Source organism: Ambystoma mexicanum, chromosome 3q (assembly GCF_040938575.1).
Source record: "Ambystoma mexicanum isolate Mex_15411 chromosome 3q, UKY_AmexF1_1, whole genome shotgun sequence".
Classification (NCBI taxonomy): domain Eukaryota; kingdom Metazoa; phylum Chordata; class Amphibia; order Caudata; family Ambystomatidae; genus Ambystoma; species Ambystoma mexicanum.
The window spans coordinates 390,681,202-390,704,686 of NC_090926.1; the positions used below are offsets into that span (position 1 = coordinate 390,681,202).

Genomic DNA, 23,485 nt, shown 5'->3' on the forward strand with positions numbered 1-23,485 from the left:
ACAAGGGCTGCAGTCAGTGAAGTAACTGGACCGCCAGCGCCCACAAAAGCCAACGCGCCCCTGTCCAGAGAGCAGGACGGAGAGCCCACCGATTCCGGCAACCAGGCAGAAATCCCTTGACACCGAGCCCACAGGGGAGCCATCAGGAGGGGCATCAGCGACCAGCAGGCTGGGTGGCGTCCCCGTGGATACCAGGTGAGCGTAACAGAACGCAAAGCCTCACATAAATAATCCACCTGGGCGCCATGGAAACATCATAAATTGACCAATTGGCCCAATTGTTGGGGGACCTTCATACAGAGGTTCATTCAGCCCGACAAGAGACTAATGCACTCCGGAGAGACTTAATAGTGACCAGGGAGCGCACCGATGAAATCAGCAGACAATTCTTGCAATCGCAGGCAGGGCAGACTCCTCTACCTGGGGGAAATCCACCGATGCAAACTCCTGTTCCACCATCCCATGCCCCCACACCAGTACAGATCACACTGCCTGGAACAGTTCCCCTGGCACCACCAGAAAGGTTTTCTGGGAACCCACGGAAGTATGCAGTATTTATAAATCAGTGTCGCCTTCATTTCCTTTGTCGGCCTGGGGCATTTCCAAATGACCAAGCTCGGGTAGCTTTCATCCTATCATACTTGAGTGGAAGCGCATCGGATTGGTCGGTGCCCTTGGTGACCCATAACGATCCGTTGTTGCAGGGCTATGGGGGGTTCCATATAGAGATGGAAAAACTGTTTGCTCGCCATACCCAGGAACAAGCAGTGGATAACAAACTTATATCCCTCCGGCAGGGAAACCAAGACTTGTTAACATATATTGCAACCTTCAATAGACTGGTGGCTGAAGCGAGGTGGCCAGAGAACAAAAGAACCACGTTATTCCACCGAGGCTTACGAGGCAAATTAAAGGACGTCTTGGCCCAGGTAGTTGATCCTCTCAGAGACTGTACCGAATTCATAAATCTAGTAGTGCAGCTAAATCATCGTTTGCAGGACAGAAAAGCAGACCGGTCCAAAGCAGACTCACGAATAGTTTATGTTTGGCCTAAAGACAATGCATTACGGGGGGAGACAACGCCGTAGAACCCATGCAGATCGGAGGGTTACAACCTCCATTAACAAAACAAGAGCGGGAAAAAAGAAGGACATTTCCTGAAAGACTGCCCAATTAAACCCCCTAGGAGAACAGTCGGGGTCACAGAAAAGGATGAAGGTAAGGAATTGGAAAACTACCAAGCTCGGCAACCATAGAGGTCAGTTTGTCGAGTGATGAGAAAGAGCCACTGACCTCACACTTTGTGATACCCGTGATCTTAATAAATCACCAACAATCGTCAAAGATGCATGCCGCAGAAGCGTACATCGACAGCGGAGCAGTTGGGAACTATATAGATCAAGAGTTGGCAGCAGAGATGGGGCTCCCTTTGTGTTCTAAATCTACCAGGGACCAGGTGACAACCGTGGATGGGACGGAAATCGCCTCCGGGCCAGTAAACCAGTGCACAGCGGTAGTAACCTTGGATGGGCAATGGGAGTGTATTTCGTTCGATCTAATAAAGGCACCTCAATTCCGGTTGATACTAGGGATGCCATGGTTGTTTGCTCACAACCCTTTGATAGACTGGCGGGCACGAAAATGAACCTTCTCCAGCAACTGCTCCATAACCTGCTACTCTCCTGACCCTAAACCCGACTCCTGTGTCTCCAAAGCTTCCAGTATTAAAGCATATACCTTGGGAGTAACTAATACTTTGCCAGATGAATATCCTGACTTTCAGGATGTATTCCAAAAAGACCAGGCTAACACGTTGCCGCCACATAGGCCTTATGATTGTCAAATTGACTTTGTTCCTGGGGCACAAATCCCATGCGGCAGGATTTACGCTCTCACCGAGCCAGAAAACCTTCACCTGAAAACCTATTTGGACCAGTAGCTCGCAAATGGATTCATCCGCCCATCTGAGTCTCCAGCAGCCAGTCCTTTGTTCTTCGTACCGAAAAAGGAAGGGGACTTGAGGACCTGTATTGATAACCGCACAATAAACCAGATAACTGTGAAGGACCACAACCCCTTGCCTCTTATCCCGGAAATGCTAGACCAAGTCAAAGATGCCCAGATCTATACCAAATTAGACCTTCGGGAGCATACCACCTAGTCAGGGTCAGAAGTGAAGATGAATGGAACACCGCTTTCTGTACCAAATATGGCTTATTTGAATATCAAGTCATGCCCTTTGGCTTGTGTAACGCTCCTGCAGCGTTTCAATATTTCATGAATGATGTCCTGAGAGAACTGATTGACGTTTGCGCCTTAGTATACATAGATGACATCTTGATCTACTCAGCCTCAAAACAAGATCATATCAGGCATGTTCGTTCAGTCCTCACCAAGCTCCACCAACATTGTTTGTACGCAAAGCTGGAAAAATGTTTTTTTTCACGTCACCGAAGTAGAATTCCTTGGTTTCATCCTTTCGCCGATAGGCATCAGAATGGACGTGCATAAAGTGGACGCAATGTTAAAATGGGCATCACCAACATCTCTGAAGGGAATACAGAGCATGTTAGGCTTTGCAAACTTTTACCGCCGGTTTATTCCAGACTTCTCTCAGGTTATGCACCCAATCACGGTATTGCTACGAAAAAGCAATAAAAAGTTTGCTTGGACTGAGGAAGCAGAAATAGCTTTCCAGGAACTAAAACAAAGGTTCACTTCTGCTCCAATCCTGCGGCACCCGAGTCCAGACCTCCCTTATGTCGTAGAGACTGATGCTTCCAGTATGGCGATGGGAGCGGTCCTGTCACAGAGGGACCCAGAAACCGGCCAGCCGCATCCGGTGGCCTTCTGGTCGAAAAAGTTTTCACCTCCGGAACTAAATTACGCTATCACGGACAAAGAATTCCTAGCCATCAAGTCTGCTTTTAAGGTGTGGCGGCCCTATCTTCTGGGAGCTAGACACACCATTACAGTGATCACTGACCACCGGAACCTGCAATACCTCAAAACAGCCAAAGCCCAGTCTTCACGCCAGTTACGGTGGGCCCTTTTCTTCGCTGAATATGACTATGTAATCACCTTTCGACCTGGGGTCAAGAATGGAAAAGCTGACACCTTATCTCGAATGGGCATTGATGAAACAGCGTATACAACTCCAGACCCGGTACCCATCATACCTGAAGACAAACTCTTGGGCATAACAACAGCCTTATCACAAGTCGAATTACGGGACAATATTTGTCAGTCAATGAACCCGGATGCTTTCCTTGCATGGCAAACTCAGGGCGAGCAGTATTGCATCAAGGATCAGTTACCTTACTTTAGAGATCAGCTATATGTACCCGAGAAGGAGTTGCAACAGCATATCATTTCAGGTTATCATGACTCCCTGATCGAAGGACACCCTGGAATCGCTAAAACTTTAGCCAAGGTAAAGAAGAACTTTTGGTGGCCTACCTGGCGTAAGGATATTGTCCAGTATGTTCAATCCTGCGGCGTCTGCGCTCAAAACAAATCACAGAAACAGAAACCATCAGGTCTCCTACAACCACTGGACATCCCTCCCGCTCCATGGCACACGCTTTCCCTCGACTTTATCACAGATCTGCCACCAAGTTAAGGCTTTAACACCATTCTTGTAATCGTGGATTTGTTCTCAAAGATGGCACATTTTATTCCTCTTAAAGGCCTCCCGGACGCATCCACTCTAGCAGGAGTATTTCTGCAAAACATTGTCAAGCTGCATGGCTTTCCATCAGTTCTGGTCTCCGATTGAGGCAGCCAATATTTGGAGAAAATGTTGTGCGATGGCTCAGATTGACGTCAGGCTATCCACCAGTTACCATCCCCAGACAGACGGCCAAACTGAGAGGACCAACCAGACCCTCGAGCAGTGTTTGCAGTGCATGCTGCACCATGAATTAAGAGATTGGAAGGATTTACTGTGGATAGCCGAGTACGCATATAACAACTCCGTACATTCTAGCACAGGTCAAACTCCCTTTTACACCTTGTATGGCAGACATCCACGTACGTCAGAACTGGACCTTCCTGCCAGCTTGGAAATGCCCGCAGTATAGTCTCTTCATACAACCATCACTCAAGCGTTCAGAAAGGCAAAGGAACATCTTATTCATGCTAAAGAAAAACAAAAGCACTTCGCCGATCAGCATCGGAAAAAGGCTCCAGACTATCAAGTAGGAGACCAGGTTTGGTTTGCTGCCAAATACGTCCCCATCAAAGGGACCCGGACCTTCCAACCTTGATATTTGGGACCCTATACCATCAAGGCAATTATCAACCCAGCAGCTGTCAAGTTAAATCTACCACCTAATCTACAAATCCATCCGGTATTCCATGCATCCTTCTTAAAACCAGTACAACCCAGTACAAAAATCAAAACACCTCCTCAACCTACACTAATAGATGGAGAACCAGAATTTGAAGTCAAAGGCATCCTGGACTCTAAGTACTCTAGAGCCAAATTGTACTATCTCGTCGACTGGAAAGGATTTGGGCCTCAAGATAGATCCTGGGAACCCAGTGAAAACATTCATGCACCACATCTGATCAAGAAGTTTCATCAAAACTTCCCAACCAAACCTGGACCAGGCAGAAGACCCACCTTGGGAGGGGCCTTGGGGGGGAGTGCTGTCACGACCCTCAGCCCTGACCCCCACTGGCAAGCCCACAAGCCAGGTGGAATCAGGGCTCGGATCTTTAATAAGGCCAGACTTTCACTTTTCAAGCCCTCTTGAGGCCAGTCCTGGCACCTTTGGCGCCAGGCTCATCAGTTGGGAGAAGCATCTGCGTTAGGGACTACTTTATTAAGGCTTTCAGCCAACATGGAGGCATCCACAAAGCTGGGTTCCTAGAACCAAGCTATGCGGTCTAGTGCTTTGGAAGTAGTGGCCTAGGGACTACTTTACCTGCACTACTTTACAGTGGCTATTTAAGCCACACCCGAAAAAGAACACACGCTTCGCGTTACTTTGCTTCTAGCAACGTGACGCTCACCGTGTCCAGCTTCTCGCGAACCCGACGAATTCCGGACCAGCAGAAAAAGACAAAGAAACATCATTAGCAGCAGAATCTTACCTGCAATCTTCATTCATCTTTACTCACAGCTCCTGGGCATCTCTGTTGGAGGAGTTTGCCGCCCGGATCGAGAGACCTGAGAAAAGGAGAAAGACATTATTAACGGAGGTACTAGAGACATTACAACCATAAAGCTGCTTAAAGACTTACCTGGCTGGTTACTTCTCGACCGGCACAGCTCCGGAAACCCCATCTGTGCTGGGTACTCTCCGCGGCCTACAAAAAGGGAAAAACACAGGTCAGTGAGGACAAGGCATCGCTGCGCTACGCAAAGCGCCTCCTTACCGCATCATAGCGCTATAGCGCGCCATCATCTCTCGGTGAGAACCAGCACATCCCGTTCACCGAGTGGACACTCCACGCCCCTATAGGAGATAAAAAGAGACAGTAGAACAGACAAAGGCATGCAAGAAATACTATGCCATTAATTGCAATAAGACCTACCTGAAAGACACTACAAGGGCTGCAGTCAGTGAAGTAACTGGACCGCCAGCGCCCACAAAAGCCAACGCGCCCCTTCCCAGAGAGCAGGACGGAGAGCCCACCGATTCCAGCAACCAGGCAGAAATCCCTTGACACCGAGCCCACAGGGGAGCCATCAGGAAGGGCATCAGTGACCAGCTGGCTGGGTGGTGTCCCCGTGGATACCAGGTGAGCGTAACACATATGCCCACATGCAATCTCCCCTGACTAAACATGCCCATATGTGTGGGTTCCCACTCTGTACCATAGCAATTGTGTCTTGCATGCCAACACACGTGGGGGAACCATACCTGACTACATTTCCTATGTCCCCTACTGGCACTCATGCATTGCCACAGGCATCAGAGGAGGAGGAGGACATTGCAGGCCCATCTCGGAGCGGTGCATCCAGGCCCTCAAGGTCTGCCACCAACACCACCCTGCAAAGGCCCTCTCAGGCCACACTGAGGCAGATGTGGCCCTTGTAACACTGCAACAGAGCAGGGCCAAGCCAACACCCACACCACAGGCCACCAGGAGCAGTGCAGGGTACACTGCACCCACACCCACAACCGGAGGCACAGACAGGGGTATACCAGCCCGGTGTCAATGCCTGCTGAAGGGCCACCGACCCTGATGAGCCCACCATGCTGCCAGCGTGTACGCACACCTGAGCCAGACACTGATACACCCTTATATGGCTCCCCTGAATACGGAACAAAAAGTGGCTGTTCCTAAAGGATTTTTAGGAACTCCCGTCCCCTGCACACTATCTAGTATCTGTACAACAGATCAATCATTTGATGAAATAGTCAAGGATTCATATAGACAGTTTGATATAATTTCTTAGCAATCAACAATTCAATATGTAAGATAGTTAAAAGAAATACCATCTCACAATTTTCAAAAAAATCATAGTATTTTATTGTACAATGTCAAGCCCAACGCGTTTCGAATTCACACTCTTCTTCAGGGGCAATGTAACAATTCTTCAAATTTCCCAAAGAATATAGAAAAGAGTACATCTTAGTTTGTACTTGTATTTACAAGAATAAAAAGCGTCATTTTCAATCAATTCGTAGGCAACCATAGATATATTTCATTTGAAATAAACACACACCTTTGACAATTTGAACAAAGTTAGTGAGCTTAAGGCAGCTCATGCTTAAGGAGGTCATCCCTGCTTAGAATGATCATCAACACTTATCACAACCAAAGGCCTAGGAGGAGTCTAACTAGTCAAATGTGAGATAATTCAAAATGTCAAGTCAGAAAATGTTACTTAGAAAATTGAGTAAGGTCCAAGACGTCACTTACCACTGAGGGTGAATGTATAGGCTAAACGAGATATCTGAAAGTTCCAAAGTTCAAAACGAAGTTTGTATAAGTTGAATAACAAGATAACATTGCTTTTAACTATCATACATATTGAATTGTTAATTGCTAAGAAATTATATCAAACTGTCTATATGAATCCTTGACTATTTCATCAAATGATTGATCTGTTGTACATATACTAGATAGTGTGCAGGGGACAGGAGTTCCTAAAAATCCTTTAGGAACAACCACTTTTTGTTCTTTGATATCCAACCTAGATGCCAAGGTTGAGCCTTTCTCCCCCGCACCTCAAAAACCCTTTAAACATCCTCTGAATCTTTTAAGGTCCTACTGATATTTTTTCTAATATCTATCTAATACAGGTGTGCCCTGGTGTTCCGTTTCCCTTCCCCTGAATACAGCCCAGGGCCAGTGCAGAGCCCCTCAACAACATAGCACATCAGCATGCAGCATGCTGTCGCTGAGGCTTGAGGACATGGGACGGAGACAGTGAGAGATGGAGGCAATTGGCCACACGAACTCCGAACACCAGCAGGCTAAAGTGTCAAAAGAAATTGTCTATCAGTCAATTTCCCATCCCTTACATAATTTCTGGAAATGCGTGCATTTACCTCCGTCACTGGCACTGCATCCTCATCCTCTGGGGGCGGCATGTCCACGTCAGGGTGTAGCGGGAAATTCGTCTTCAGGCAGGTATTGTGCAGCATGGCACACACAAGCACAATTTTACCCACTTTCTCTGGAGTGTACATCAGGGCTCCGCTGATATGGTTGAGGCAGTGGAAACGTGCCTTCAGGAGGCCAAAGGTACACTTAATGCACACACAGGTCCTGCTTTGAGCATAGCTGTAGGCATTATACTGCAGTGTTTGTGGATCACGCACATGGATCATTAGCCAGGGCAGCTGTGGGTAACCGGAGTCACCTGCATGGGGGAGGCACAGGCATTAGTCACAGTGTAAGGTGTTGGTGTGGGGTTACACAATATCAGGGCAATGGACAACTTTGTCATGCAAAGGGGTTTTCCTTTCATGTCATTTGTCGATGTTTCTGCATGCTGCGTCACTTGTGTCATCCATTGTTTCTGCTTCACATGCACCCTGTTACATGAGGTGTGTGTAGGTGACATGTGCAGCTGACATGTCGGCTGTCATGTGGCATTGTATTTCCACTGTGGATGTGGCATGCTCGGTTTACCATGGGCCCTCCCTGAGCATCTGGGTCCGCCGGGTTGCAATTGTGGGCTGCCCACAAATGCGTTTATGGCTGTGGTACTGGCACGGTTGTTCTTGTGTAAGGTGATGTGGCCATTTGTCACCATTGTTTTGGTAAGTGCATGTTGCATTGTGGTACCTGTAGTCATGTTGGTGTTCATAGTAGCTACTGTAGGTGTACATCAGTTTCTCCTTGCAGATTTGGCTGACATGTGCATGCTCCCTGGCCTGTAATGTGATATTGGTACAGGAGGTGGTCAAGTACGAAATTCGCATTTGCTTGTCATGCCTTTGTGTAGTCAATTGCATCCCCCCCCAAACCCCTGTTTGGGCATGGGCTTCACGGCGCATATGTGCTTGCTTTTCTACTCCCCCACTATCCAGATCCGTTGTCCTCTGTGCCTCTCCATGTATCCTGGCAGTGTGATGTTCCGTAGGACCATGGCATTGTGGGAGGAACCAGGGCAGCGGGCGCATCAGTGGTTGCTGTACAGGTTGGGTCGCAGGTCACCTGTACTTTCAGGGAGTGGTAGTCCTTGCGGTTATGGTACACAGCTTTGTGGGCCTGGGGGGCCACCAGTGAAACATGGGTACAGTCCAGGGCAGCAATCACATTTGAGCAACGGCATAGAAGTGTGCCTTCATGGCATTGGCCTTGGCTGGGGTGGTAGGCATTGAGATGTGGCATTGCACTTGCCACAGGAGGGCTTCAAGCACCTGGCCCAACACTGCGCAGAATGTGGGCTGTACCATGCTGTGCATCAGGGCCACTGAGTGCTGGAAGGGGCCAGTTCCGAGGAATTGTAGGCCAGACACTAGCTTCAGCAGCGGGGGCACAGCTGTCCGGATGTTAATCATGCTCCCTATGTCATCCTGTATTGTGATGAGCAGCTCTGTTATGGTCTCAATGTTGAGGCGGTACAGGGTGACCAACTGGCTGACAGTGAGGGCCTTACCCTAGGTATCGGTGCACACCTTGCCTGGGCTCTCCTCCTCCTCCCCCTCCCCCTCCCCCACAAATCCCCCTGTACTCCTTGTGCCCTGACCTGGTTGTCCTGCCTCTCTCCTTCCAGCAGCAACATGAGCAGCTGCCTGTCCCAGCTCAAAGTGGCTAGTGGCAGCATGGTGTTGGAAACAGTGCTCAGGGTAGGGGTGTGCCTAGTGTAGTACTCTGGGGTGGATTGGGATCACCTGTGGCTTAATTTCAGGCCCCTGTGTTCATTTACCTCCAGCTAGAAGCTGGAGGTAACTGCGCCATGTTTTCGGCGGTATTGGCGCTAATACCGCTGATCATGTACTTGTGATTCAGCTGTGTTTGCACCTTGTGTGGCCGGCTGTGATAGTGCTGGGTGTAATAGCGCCGGCTGTAATAGCGCTGGGTGTAATAGCGCCGGCTGTAATAGCACTGGCTGATATTACAGTCAGGGGTATTTGCGCCGGCTCATGATCCGGTGGAGCAGTATTGGTGGTGCTAATTCCGTTACCGCCACCTTTAAGGGTTACCGCCAGACTTGTGATGAGGCCCTATGTAAGGATTAAGCAGTATGTCTGCTGTAAAACAAATCAATGAGCAGATAGAGAGAGAAGCAGTGTGTGTTTATCAGATATGCAAGGATTGAGCAACATGTTTGCAATGTGTCATTACTGTGTCTCTGTATCAGTCAGTATTCAGCACTGTGTCAAAATCCAGCCTTAAGATCAGACATTATAAAACAGAATAGTACATACATTGCATTTGTTCAAAGGTTTGTGTGTATTGCAACTTTAGAGCATGTAAGTAAAAAAGTCTGTGCTGTGTCATCAAATGCATTAAATATAGTGCACGATTACAGTGTATTTAGTAGTGTGTGTGTGTGTGTGCGCTAGAGCAATGCACATGGTGAAATTGCAATGCATATTAGAAAGCTACTTTTATGTGCATAGTTTAATATTGGTATACATGCAACCTACCACCTGGCAAATTCCAGACTGGCTTCAGAAAGGGTCATAGCACTGCTCTGAGTGGGTTTTTAATCAATGCATTGGCACACTCTGCTAATCATCGTCAGGGTAAGCCCTTTTATGTTGCCAGTATCGACTTATCAATGGCGTTTGACACAGTAAATCGGGGAAAACTATGGCAGAAATGGAAAGGCTGGGGTTTTCAGATGGGACTTTTGAATATTTTGATATACCTCCGTAAAGGGACCAAATTGAGAATCAGTTGAACATGTAGGGGGGCACCAGAAAAGAGATGGACAGTATGAATGGTTTACAAGGGTGTGTGTTGGCCCCCTGCTTGTTGAACTTGTATGTCTCTGACATGGGTGAGTCACTGTCGAAAGTGGCTTAACTTCTCTGATTATATGAACAATGAAAATGAGCGTCTAACTTACACTAATGATGTCCTCTTGATGGACTATACACAGATAGGGCTCCAAAGGTTGATTAACACTTTTTTCCAACACACAATCAATAATGATGAAAAACTGAATGCTTCAATATGGATATAGGTGGAATGCTGGTGAGCAGGTCTTGTTAACGAGTTGATTTACCTGGGATTTCCTCTAGTGTCCCGTCCGACGAAGGAAGTTTTAATCATAAAGCTGGAAGGAAAAGCTAAGTGTTTTATTCCTCAAATGAAGCGAATAAACTATAGATATGTCAGCTTCTCGGTTCAACCATTAATACATTTTTATATTGGGAAAGGAGTGCCATCTCTTCTGTATGGGTTTGAGATCTTACCACTGGCAGATAAGATCGATTTTTAGGAACAATCGAGGGAAAGTTGTGGGAAGGGACTTTGTGTTTGCCAAATTATATTCCAAACTGCCTTAAGGCATGAGTTTGGGCTTATTTCACTAAAGGGGTCGTCCCAGTGGCGTGTGCTTCAATTTTATAGTAAGATACTTGCATTGATGTGGAACTCTTTCTTAGAAGATTTAAATTGTCACAATTGGGGAGACGAGTGTCTACCTGATACATAACTTTAGAGTAAGAGCTGAAAACATCCTGGAATTCTGCATAACATCTGCACTCCTAGTTGAGACTCCCGGGGAAGCTAAAAGGAGACTCTTCATCAAGATTGGTCAGATACTTGGGATGGTATTCTGAAATACAAGTTGGTCAATAATTTATACTGGGATTTGTGAAACCAGGGTACTATCCCGAAATATCTGTACACTATCCTAGCTCATACTGGGGCACACAATTCCTGAGATTTAGATTGAGTGTGCTACCGACTGGTGAAATCAAATCCATTAGAATTGAGGGATAATTCCAAGAGTTGTGCATATTGCAAAGAATTGGGACTAGTGCAAAATGTAATTCATCTTGTTATTGAATGCTCAGGTTTGCAGGGGCTACGAAGTCAGTTTTTTAGCAAATGTGTTGATGACACTAGTTGGACCAATATGCAGGCTTTCTGGCACCAAATCGTTTCTGGGCATGAATAATGTCTGTCTTAGGTTTTTAAATGCTATTAATGTGTTTGTTTTAAAGAAAATTAAGTAAACGTATATGTACAGACATGATCAGTATTAACACTTGCACTTTAAGTTGAGAATCGAATTCATTTTTATTGTGTGCTGTATATATTTTAATGAACCTAATGTATTGGTATGTTTGTCTTGTTACATGAGATATGTCGTATTGAAATATGTATTTTTTTATTATTGGATGCTTTTGTGCAAAATGTTTCTTTGTAAACTAATATGCACATTATTTTTTTTAAAAAAAACTACAAATAACAGTTTTGCATCCTGGCAGGGGGGCTCAGCCTCTCATTCTTCTTAGGTTGACAAATTGAGCACCTGTTATTTAAAGCGTTATGCAACAGCAAAAACGGTGGTAGATGATGCTGTATAATCAATGCATTATTATCATTACAAACAGTGAGTGTCCTCATGGTGCAATTTAATTGTTGAGATTGCATTCAGATGGTGAGACTATGCAGAGAGTCAATGAAATATAATTAAAGTAAAAGAAAATAAAAAAAACACAGATTGAAGAGAGAAGGAAACACTGATTACCCAAAGGGGAAAATGGAGGGGAGTAAAGGAAAAAGAAGAAAAACGGGGCAAGGGGTTAGGATGAAGGAAAACAGGCTAAGGCAGTGATATGAAGAGGTTAGGAGGGGAATGCATACTTGATATGTTAATGTTAAAGAATATTTGTACTGCGCGCTATCACCACCGGAGTGGTCCCATGGCGCTCTGGCGGCTCTGAAAAGGGAAGGGGGTGAGTTAGTGGGAATAAGCGGGAAAATGTGCAAGAGAACAGTGATGCACCATTGGCAGCCTCAACCCGGTTAACACTGTTCGCTGGGCTTGGGGTGTTTTCCGGTTGGTAGCCGTCGTGTGATGTTTTGCTAGTCTATGTGTGGTTTGTATTGTTGTTGCGGTGTAGTGAAGTTTGTGCGGTTTGTTGTGCTATGGGGTTGTGGTTGTATTTGGTTAGAGTTTGAGAGGTGTATGCAGAGGGGTGAAATTGTTAGAGGGTTGGTTATTGGCATCAGTGTCAAGAAGCGATGTGCTAAAATGTCCACGTTCTTTCTAGGTGTGGCGCGTGAACATCTCTGCACTTCTTTCTAGTTCCGGCACCGGCCGAGATTCAAAATCCCTTCCACATATGACACCCAACAATATTCACAACTGTGTCCAAATTCGGCCCCTGCCCTCCTTTGAAAGCCTGTCTATATGTGAGGCAGGCAAGTGTTCGCGATTACATCCAAATCGGGCCTTGCTAGCCTTCCCAATGCAGTCCAGACACGGCATCGGTCAACAACCGCTACTCTATCCAGATATGGCAATGGTCGGCATTCACAATCCTATCCAGCTGTTCACGCAGGCTAGCGCTCACAACCCGATCCAAGCGGCGTAGCACATGCCAAAACTCACAATTACGTCCTTGCGCGACACGTGACATCATTCACAACTCTGTCAGGGCCCAGTGCATGCCAACATTCACAACTCTGTCCAAATGTGGCAACCGCCAACACTCACAATTCCATCTAAGTATGGCACTTGGTAGCGTTCATGGAGTGGGTGAGGTTTTTGGGTGGGTTTGGGAATGGATGCTAATTTCTGTCCTCATGGGGTTGTCGCTTGTCTCCTATTCCACCTAGCGTCGTCTCTCTTGTTATTGTAGGAGTTTCCATTAGTCGGTTCTGGGTGTGTCTGTGTCATCCTAACTTCTATCAACCTGTTCTTTGTTTTTCCTGTTTGATTGTTTAGTTGTTTCAATTTCAATTCAATATGCAGTGTTGAAGAGCCAGGTTTTTTGTCGTTTTCTGAATTGTAGGTGGCTTTTGGTGTTTCTTATTTCTTTTGGGATATTGTTCCAGGTTTTTGCGGCCAGGTGGGAGAAGGAGGTAGCCCCTAGTTTTTTCTTGACATATGGTTTTGGTTCCAGGCGGATTTCATTGCTTGATCTGACGAGTCTTGTTGGCTTGCAGATGTTATTTTCTTTTGTAGGAATTCAGCTCCCTGTCCGCTGATTGCCCTGTGTGTTATGCACATTGTTTTGAAGGTGATGCGATGTTTGACTGGGAGCCAATGTAGTATTTTTAGTGCTGGAGTGATGTGATCTCTTCTGGATAGTTTGAGGAGGAGTCTGGCTGCTGCCTTTTGGGATGGGTTGTAGTTTCTTCAGGAGGTATTCTGCGTCCCAAGGTAGAGGCTGTTTGCGTAGTCGATTCTTGACATGATCAGGGCGACGATTGTGTTTTGTGGGTGAAGGAGAGGAAAGGTAATATTCTTCTTGTTTTGTGAAGGAGGAAGAAGCATTTCTTGATTATTGCGTTTATTTGTGGTTTTAAGGTTGGGGCGTTGTCCATCAGGACTCGCAGATTTTTTTACTACTGGTGTGGAGTGGGGAAAACATCTGCTAAACTTTTTTTGTCTAACTTTTTCCAGTATCTACTCATCACAGCCTTGGTCCTTTTATATGGTGGAGAATTAGCGCCACTCTGTCTCCAAAACAAAGTTACAGAGAGGGAGAAGAAGGGCCGGGGTTTAGAGAAGAAGAATATTTGGTTGGCATGGCAACTGGCAAAGCTAGTGAAGTGCATTTGCTGCTAATATTGTTATTTTTGTCTTTCCCTCCATAGCAACCACTCATAGGTAGTTTTATTAACTGTGTGCCAATAAGGAGTTAAGATGAAGACATTTTCTTTTCCCCATTAACCTGCATGCACCCTGCTCATTCTCCTGTGAGGCGGTGTCTGGAGGAGCATGCACACCATACCAGTCCTAATCCTGCCGGCATGTCTCGGGTTGCACACTCACAAGAAAAGCACCCAATACACCCACACTCCCCTATCCATTGACCAGTTCTGCCACACAGCCAGTTTTCTATTAGATCAGGTACGTTGCTCCTTGTTGCCTTCGGCTGGGGCACGTGAAGCAAAATAGCAGACAGTAAACACGGCGCCTCTACAAAATTGTGTGCAAAAGTGATTTGAGGCCCTCTGGTGCTAGACGTGGGGTGGAGTCATTCGAAGAGGAGCATGTTTGAGGGGCTGATACTTAAAATGGCCCACAGAGTTTGGTTTGTTTTGGGCTGGTCGTTGCTTGCACAGGTCTGGTGCTTTTTGCACTGGTATGGCCTGCTTCCTTCCCGGCGCTTTTCAATAGGTAGTTTGTGTTTGTGCACAGAGCAGGGACTATGCAGGACTCTCAGTCAGGGAGAACAAGGCCTCTGCATGGTGTGATAAATCCTCTGCCTCTTTTGCTCCCCCGAGACCTGAGGCACTCGAGAGCCATCCCTGGCATTACCTGGATGACATGGCAGGGGTTACTGCTGTCTTTTAGAAAGTAGATTGTGGTAACGGGTGTTTAGTCTCTAGTTGTAGACGATCCCCTCCTGATCAAAGCCAATTGTTCAACCCAAAGCTGTTTCAACAAATAAGCTATTTACTCAGACTCTACCCATGGGATAAAGTTAATTGCTAAATTGGCCTTGTTTATGATCAATTTTGGTATTTGCATAAACTAAATGGTTGTTTATGTTTGGAATCATAAGGTTAAGTAAATTAAGACGTGCAATATTCTGCTTGGTTATTCTCTTGTATTAATTGCCAGAAATTGTTCTGAGTGAAAATGAATCCAAAAGCTCAATATTCCTTGTTGATGACCAGTGACCACCAAAAGAGTATGCATTTTATCATGCACTTGGCAGTCATGGATCCCCTTCCCGCATACCTACAGCCTCTATGCACACAGACACTGCACACAAAAACATATACCACTGAGAAGAAAGATAGAATCTCCACTCCACCTCTATATTTACTGACACGACCTGGCATTTTGTGTTATCTGGGCATAATGAAATGTAGGCATACTGTGCTTTCTGGCCATAATAACACCCGTCTTTATTATTAAAACCATGAATGCTGGAATACAGCCTTACTGTGGTCACTGCAAATAATGTAATCTGACACTGCTATGCTAACTGGACATAACAGAATCTGCACTCCTTTGGTAACTGGACTTGATGGGATCTGGTACTGATATGTTAACCCGGCAAAAGGTGAACTTGCACAACAGTGCTAACTTCCCATATGCTTGAAAGTGGTGTCCGACCGGACCGACCATGGGAACTGGGGCGTGCCAATGCAGGTATCTGGGGATTTTGATGGCAGCACCTGGCAATGGTGAATTTATGTTTATGAAAACAAGTTCTTGAAATAGTGTGAGTAACTCGGCTTTTGATGGCCTTACCTGGTATACGAGAGCAATACCTGGTGTACAATTCGAGTGCCAATTCATATCATGTCTGGTATTAGGTTCAATGTAACCACGAACCAGAGACAGGCTGTCTTTTCTTTCATGCCTGGCTTGTAACAGCACCACGATGCCCAAGGGCAGCTTTGTGCGCTTTATAAATGTAAAAAATAAATAAATAATAACGGGCAAATGATGGTAATTCCTGGGCATATGGCGGCAATGGTAGCTAATGCCGAATGGTACAAGATGCCAATGGCTACACTTTTTTTTATTATGTCAGTTGCTTATGTTAAGTGTCTGTAAGCACTAACGTGCAAACATTTTTGGAACTTTGAAAATAATTGCTGGATATGTAGGGCTTAAGTATTTACTGCATGTATGTGCATAATAGTACAATGTAAGCACAACTGCAAAGACCAAAACTGTTGACTTTGTCAATGATTGTTCTGTTACCTACTTATACTGAACTGCTGAGATGAGATGCCATCCCATAGCACAGGGGATGCGACCTGCGGCTCTCCAGATGTTTTTGACTACGGGTCCGATGATCCCTTAGCACTGGCTTGGCTGGCTTGTGGCTGATGGGAATTGTAGTGCACGTCTAGAAGTTCACAGTTTGCAGACCTCGGACCTGGCTAAAAGCAGGATCATGAGACACAGACACACTCGCCCTTGCACACACAAGTACCTGTTCACTAAACCATCAGAAACCATCCTGGGACCCGAACACAACACTGATAATGCCCCTGGTTCATGACCAGATGCACCAACGCTCTTCCAGCAGAACCTTCAGAGCGCTCCATGGTGCACATTGAGAGAGTTATGCGCCCATGAAGGCTTAGGATTCATGCTTGTCACACAGCCAGTTCACTCTATATTTGCCTCACTCTCTTAGTGCATTCATCGGGACGTGGCTGCGAGAAATGTGCTGGTGACTCATGGGCGCGTGGCCAAGATTTGTGATTTTGGGCTGGCCCGGGACATCATGAATGACTCCAACTACGTTGTCAAAGGAAATGTAAGTAATGCGGCATATGATGCACATTCCTCCTGAACCCTACCTGCTTCTTCTGTAACGAGACCCTTCCAGCCACATGCCCCTTTCCCCGCCTGTTTCAACGGCATCTGCCCTTAAACCTTACCTTCTGCCACTGTACCTGCACCAGACCTGCTCATCTGACCCTGCGCTGCTAGCTCTTTCTGAGACTGCACTTGCCTATACCTGCACAATGTCTGTTCTCTCTGAGCCTGTACGAGGCCCATTCGAACAATACATGGATCCTGTTTAGTCTCTCCATTTCTGCATAGTGCCTTTTGCATCCCTATCTGTGACTTGCTTGCTGACCCTGTACACTGACTACACTGTCTACTGTATCCTGTCTGCAATATATATGCTCGCTCCCTTGTCTCGTCTGTCTGTGCCTTCCACCTCTGTGCCTGCGCTACTTCCTGCTCTATTTGTCCCTTTCGCCTGTTATGTCATTTTATAAAGCTTTGATACTTACCACACTCGTACCTTGCCTGAGAAATTGCCCTATTGTGTCACACCCGGGGTAACTTGAGCATAGTCTGTGCCTGCACCCTACCTGTTTTGTCTGTATCTCACACTTGCCTGTTTTCTGTACCTCTCTTTTTCCTGCTTGATCTGTACATCACTTCTGCCTGTTCAAATAGGTATTAACATGCGCCTCTCCTAATGGGATACGTTTATCATTAATGCCCTGTACTACAGTATCAGCAAATGTCTTCCACGTCAAACTCCAAAGGTTCAACACTCTGATTTCAAACTAATATCCCTGCCACTATCATGTGTTGCAAGAATTTCTAAAATTCGTGTAGAAGCAAATTAAATTCTTGCCACGGCTGTTTGAGTACTTCCAAATAAGTCAGAGGAAACACAGTTTTATCAAACTAGCTCCTGCTATCAATTTTCCATGCTACGCAGAGAGAAATCCTGTGGTCTATGGCTCGTACTTAGAAATGTCTACTCTACTCAGTCAAATGTCTTTCCAGCATAAGGGCACACTGTGTCCGACCATGATTCTGGCTCAAGGAGATCACAGTGATTTAACCTAGAGGACATCGGCTAAATTAACTAATTTTATGTTTTGTGTGTCTTATTTTTTAATGGCTGTTATCATTGTCCGATATATTGACTCAGAATACCTTTTTACAGTGGTTACCAGCTCTGAATAATGACCCTGGCATGTTGTCTTAAAGACTTTCATATGTTATTAGATACATAGTTTGTGTTTTCCTTTTGTGTCCCCCATTTAGTATGTTGATTCACTTGTGGTCTAATTGTGTTCCCTGTAGCTTTGTTAATCATGCATCTCTCCTAAATATGTTTCGAATTTATGCCCTTATTTGAACTCATTGACGGCCATTTCAATGGACTGGACAAGTGGAGGAGAGAGCATTATACATGATCATTGTCAAACCAAGCCTCTTGCAACAAATTGTCTCTTAGAATGTGTACCAGCCTTACTACAACCTTTTCCTCCGGCTCTTTCCCAGTATGTTCCACCGGCTCTTCCTCAGCCCCTTTTAGAGATGATCCATAAACCACTTTCACTAGATCTTCTCCTGCCTTCTCCAGTTTTTCCCTTCCTCTTCCACAAACCGTTCTTTCGTGTTTTCTTCCAGCTCCTCCCCAGTTTCTCTTCCACCGATTCTTCCTCTGCCCCTTTTAGAATGTTCCCCCCACGTTCGCTTCAACCAGCTCCTCTGAGAGCTTTTCCTTCACTTCTTTCCAGATCTTCTCCGATTTGTTCCATCAGCACTTCGCCAACCTGAGTTTAGGCACCCAAGGCTCAGTTAAATCACCAACAATAAAATTAGTTTCTCCAGCATGGTGTCTGGCATGGATTCACATGCTCATGAATATTCCCCGTCGTCAGGCCGGGAACCCTCGGTAAAGAAAAAATCAGTATCAATTTCGTTTCTGATCTGTCTTTCTCAGTAGTAACCAATCACTGGTCTCTGGGTCATACTGCCCCCAGCCAATGACTGCCCTCTCCCTCAGCCCCGCCTCTGGCAGTCATCTTCAGATTTTTACCGCACGCTCAAGTGTTGGGAGTCCTCGTGTTTAGCTCTCGAGCTTTTGCTGCGTTTTTGCGCTTTTTCAAGGAGAATTTCTAATTTTTCGGTCAAATAGAGCCTCAAGCTCCACCGTCTCTACGTCCGAGTAACAGGGATCCATGTCGGATTTTTCTACGCCCCTCAAGGGTGAAGATTTCGTCGAGTTACGCTTCTTGGAGGAGTCCAGAAGTTCCTGCGGCCTACCCGATCATGGCCCAGGAGAAAGGAAGCTCGACGCCCGGAAAGCTGTTCAGGGTTTGCCCTCGATGCCAGCTGCAGAATGTGTTCAAGGAGGACGAGCACTCGAAATGTCTCTACTGCCTTCATGAGGACAAAACGCACGTGGAGAAGGACTGTGCGTTTTGCGGGAACATGTCGGAAAGGACCATCAGGCACTGATACCTTTGTCTCTCCAACTGGCTGGAAGGAAAGAGCCCGTCAGGTGAGAAGAAGAAGAAGAAGTCAGAGCGGTCTTCTAAGTCCTGTGAGGGCGCCCCGGCGACAGGGGCCCAACAGAAGGCAAAGCACCGCGAATCCGCGGGCACCGGGAGCGCCGAATGGTCGGGCTCCTCGGCTGCCAGGCAGGGCGCACCCTCTCCAGTGCCATCAACCACGAGCCAACGCTCTGGCTCAGGGAAGAGGAAGGCAGAGAACCCGGTGAAGCTTCTGGAGAGGTCCCGGTCGACCTCGAAGGATCTGGCCGAGCGGGAGCGAGGCGGTCACCCTCCCCCCAAGGTGAAGGCCGCAGGCCCACATAAGGTGGCAAAGGCCTTGATTCACCCGGCCAAGGCCTCTTTCGAGGAAGTCGCGGCGGCCCTGGCACAGCCTGTGGAGGCTACACCAGTGGAGGCGACTGCGGGGCCCAGAGTCTCTCTGCCTCCGCGGAGGGAACCCTCTTTCAGACCCATCGAAAAGACTCCCGTGAAGACCCCGGCGGAAAAAGAGGGGGGGGCGGTGGCCATTGTGGACACGGACAGAGCATCCGAGGAGGAGCTGGTAGAAGTCTTAGAGGGCCTCGACGAGAGCGTCGAAGAACCCCGTCCCCACGGGAGGGATCCCGACGAAGGTGATGACGAGAGTGACGGCGGCACCGGCGAGAGTCCTAGTCACCCGTCGCTCCCGTCGCTTCCGGAGCCGCAGGATAACTCGGCGGCCATTTTGTTGGCGATACAATCCTTATGTTCGGAGATAAGGACGAGATTGCCTTTACCACCGACGGAGGATCCAGAAACAGGCTCGACGGAGGAGCCAGAACCAGGCGCGGCAGGAAGCACCCCGAACAAGAGAAGACGGATCCATCCAGCCCCAACTTTCCAGCCCTCCCGGCTTGCTCAGCCTTTACCCATGTCTCCCGTCCCTAGGGATGACACGGGAACGGACACGGCCACGACGGGTACCGACGACGACGGCGGTGACGACGGGACGGAGCTCCCATCGCCCCCAGCCCGGGCCTCCCCGCCCGACGAGATCGGATCTTTCCATGCAATGATCACCAGGGCATCCGAGCTTTTTGAGCTCTGCCCCAAAGAGAAGAAGAAGGAAGGTTTCCTTTACCAACGGCACGAGGCCAAGAGGAAGACAGTCCTCGCCGTGCCTCTGCTGGATGACATCTGGGACGAGGGTCTGACACTTCTCAAGAACCCGTCTATGACGCCTGCCAAGAGGGATTGGTGCGAGAAGAAGTACCGGGTCCCTGGCACGGCCCCTTTGTGCCTTAGGGCACAACCGACCCCTGACTCGGTCATCTCAGCGGCGGCCAAGAAGAAAGCAGGGGGTGCATCGGCCTCAACGTCAACTTCCCCGCCGGACGGCGAAGGAAAGAAGCTGGACGCAATGGGACGACGAGTTATCTCGTCGGTGGCAACAACGATTAAGGCGGCCAACGCCCTTGCGATCGTGGCCCGCTATGACAGGGAGTTATGGTACAAGATCGCCCCCCTGTTGGACTTCCTACCAGATGACAAGAGGGCCGAGGCCCTGGAGATCTTGCAAGAAGGCGAAGTGGCATCGGATCACGCCATTACGGTGGCAACGGACATTGCCGACACCGGTTGCCGCCAGCTAGGCAACAGTGTTTGCCTTAGACGACGAGGGTGGCTCAAGGTGACAGATTTCCGCTAGGACATACAAGCCAAGGTTTTGGACATGCTGTTCGACAGGAACAATCTGTTTGGGAAAACAGTGGATGAGTCCCTCCAAGCCATCAAGGAGGACACAGAGACAGCTAAGGCCCTAGGCGTTCTCCGGCAACGAAGGCCGTCCTTTCGGAGCACCAGAGGCAAGCAGGGTGCCTCCAAGGGATTCGGCGGTGGCTCCTCTACTTACCGCCAAGCGGCCCGCTCCTCATCTCAGGAAGCCTATAGAGGACAAGGCAAGTCGGGTGGACCCCGCCGTCATCGCCAGTGAGGGCAAGGCGTCCTCCAAGCAAGATTGAACCGACAGCGGTGTCGGGCCCCCACTGAAGCACCCTGGTGGGAGGCCGGCTGGCGAAGTTCGTCAGCGTGTGGGAGTCCATCTCCAACGACCGTTGGGTGCTGGATGCCCTGGCCCAGGGGCACGCCCTCGAATTTCTAAAAAAGTGCCCCTGTATTCCACCCATGGCCAGGAAAGAAAATCACGTCCCTCAACTGCTTTTGGAGGTAAGGGCGATGCTCAAAAAAGCTGCCATCGAGCTCGTCCCGAAGAGGCTCCGGGGCTCCGGAGTATACTCAAGGTACCTCCACGTGGAAAAGAAGACAGGAGGATGGCGCCCCATCCTGGACCTGCGACGACTGAACAAGTACATCAAGGCACAGAAGTTCCGGATGGTCACCCTGCAGCACATGCTGGGACAGCAAGAGGAGGGCAATTTCCTGTCATTGTTGGATTTGGAGGATGTGTACTTCCACATCCCCATTCTAAAAGGACACCGAAAGTTCCTCAGGTTCGTGGTCCAAGGACGGCACTACCAGTTCAAGGCCCTCCCTTTCGGATTGAAGTCGGCACCCAGGGTGTTCACCAAGTGCCTTGCACCGCTGGCGGCCAGATGCGCCTGCAGGGGATCCACGTCCACCCATACCTGGACGACTGGCTCATCCGAACAAGGACAAGGGAGCTCGCCGTAGATCACACAGCGAAGACCGTCCAGCTGCTCATGGACCTGGAATTCTCCATCAACTTTCCCAAATCCCACCTGGTCCTGTCACAAGTCGCACTGTTTCTGGGAGCCAAGCTTGACACAGTGGCACGTCTGGCCTCGCAGTCGGAGGAAAGGACGAAGGCCATCCTGGGCAAGGTGCAGCGTCTGCTGGCCACGGACGTGGCCAGGGTGAGGTCCATCAAGTCCCTCCTCGGGATGATGTCCTCCTGCATATATCACGTGCGCCTGTGCAGGCTTCGGATGCGCCCTCTGCAAGAGTTCCTCAACGCCCGCTGGATCCAAGCGACAGGCAGCTTCGAGGACAGGATCCCGCTCAACGAGACCTTCCGACGAGCGATCCGGTGGTGGGGCACCCGCGCTCATCTGACGGCTGGCACAGACTTTCAGACCCCATCCCACCAGATAACGGTGACGACAGATGCCTCCCTGGAAGAGTGGGGAGCGCACAGTGGAGAACTTCACGCGAGAGGCCTTTGGCTCCCGGAGGAGAAACCCCTTCACATCAACATCCTGGAACTCCGTGCAGTGTTCTGGGCCCTAAGGTCCTTTCTCCCGTCCCTCAAGGGCAAGGTGGTGAGAATAGCAGAGGAACCAGATCTCCAGCCCTCTCCAAGGAAGCCCAGTAACTGTGGCATTGGGCCGTCGCCCAAGGGATGTTTCTAGCACCCTTCCATCTGGCAGGGATAAAGAACACCATCGCCGATTCACTCAGCAGGGAGCTGCGCTCGTGTCAGTAGTGGGAACTACGTCAGGATCAAGTGGATCAACTCTTCCGACGATGGGGAAAATCGCAGATCGAGCTGTTCGCAACGGCGACGAACTCCAAGTGGCAGAGGTTCGCCAGCAGGTTCCCCCAGCCGAGGAGCATGGGCGATGCCTTCTCGTTACCCTGGGACAGCCGGTTCCTATACGCGTTCCCTCCGTTGCCGTTGCTGCTCCGAATCGTCAACCAGCTCAAGAGGTCCCGGTGCAGGATGCTCCTTGTCGCACCGGCGTGGCCGAGGCAGATCTGGTTCCCGGACCTTCTGGACTTCTCAGCGTCCCCACCAGTCAAGCTGCCCACGGACACGGATATTCTCTCCAGAGAAGGAGGCGCCATACTTCACCACGACCCGGAGTCGCTGAACTTGCAGGCCTGGCTCCTGCAGCACTAGAGTATGGAGGGTACGATATCCCGGCTGACTGCAGAGAGGTCCTTGCAAAGGCCAGAGTGTCTTCAACTCTCAAGTGCTACGGACATAAGTGGAAGAGGTCCTCTTTCTGGTGCCGTGCACAGAAGATTAACCCTCTACGGATTACGGCCCCTCAAGTGCTGCCGTACCTACTGTCGCTGGCCAAGGCTGGACTGGCTCACACCTCCATCAAGATACATCTGGCTGCGATATCCCGATACACCAGAACCACAGGACGGGCTTCCTTGTGGTCCCATCGCCTGGTGAAGGAAT

General features: G+C 48.5%; 1 protein-coding gene across 5 annotated transcripts in view; it reads left to right on the plus strand.

Moving 5' to 3' along the window:
* CSF1R (colony stimulating factor 1 receptor) overlaps window positions 1-23,485 on the plus strand; it is a 300,046-nt gene that overhangs the window by 232,221 nt on the left and 44,340 nt on the right. For all 5 annotated transcript variants that reach the window (XM_069654065.1, XM_069654067.1, XM_069654068.1 and 2 more), the window contains exon 17: window positions 16,716-16,838. In XM_069654065.1, coding sequence (XP_069510166.1) covers window positions 16,716-16,838 — 123 coding nt within the window. The remainder of the gene's footprint in view (window positions 1-16,715; window positions 16,839-23,485) is intronic.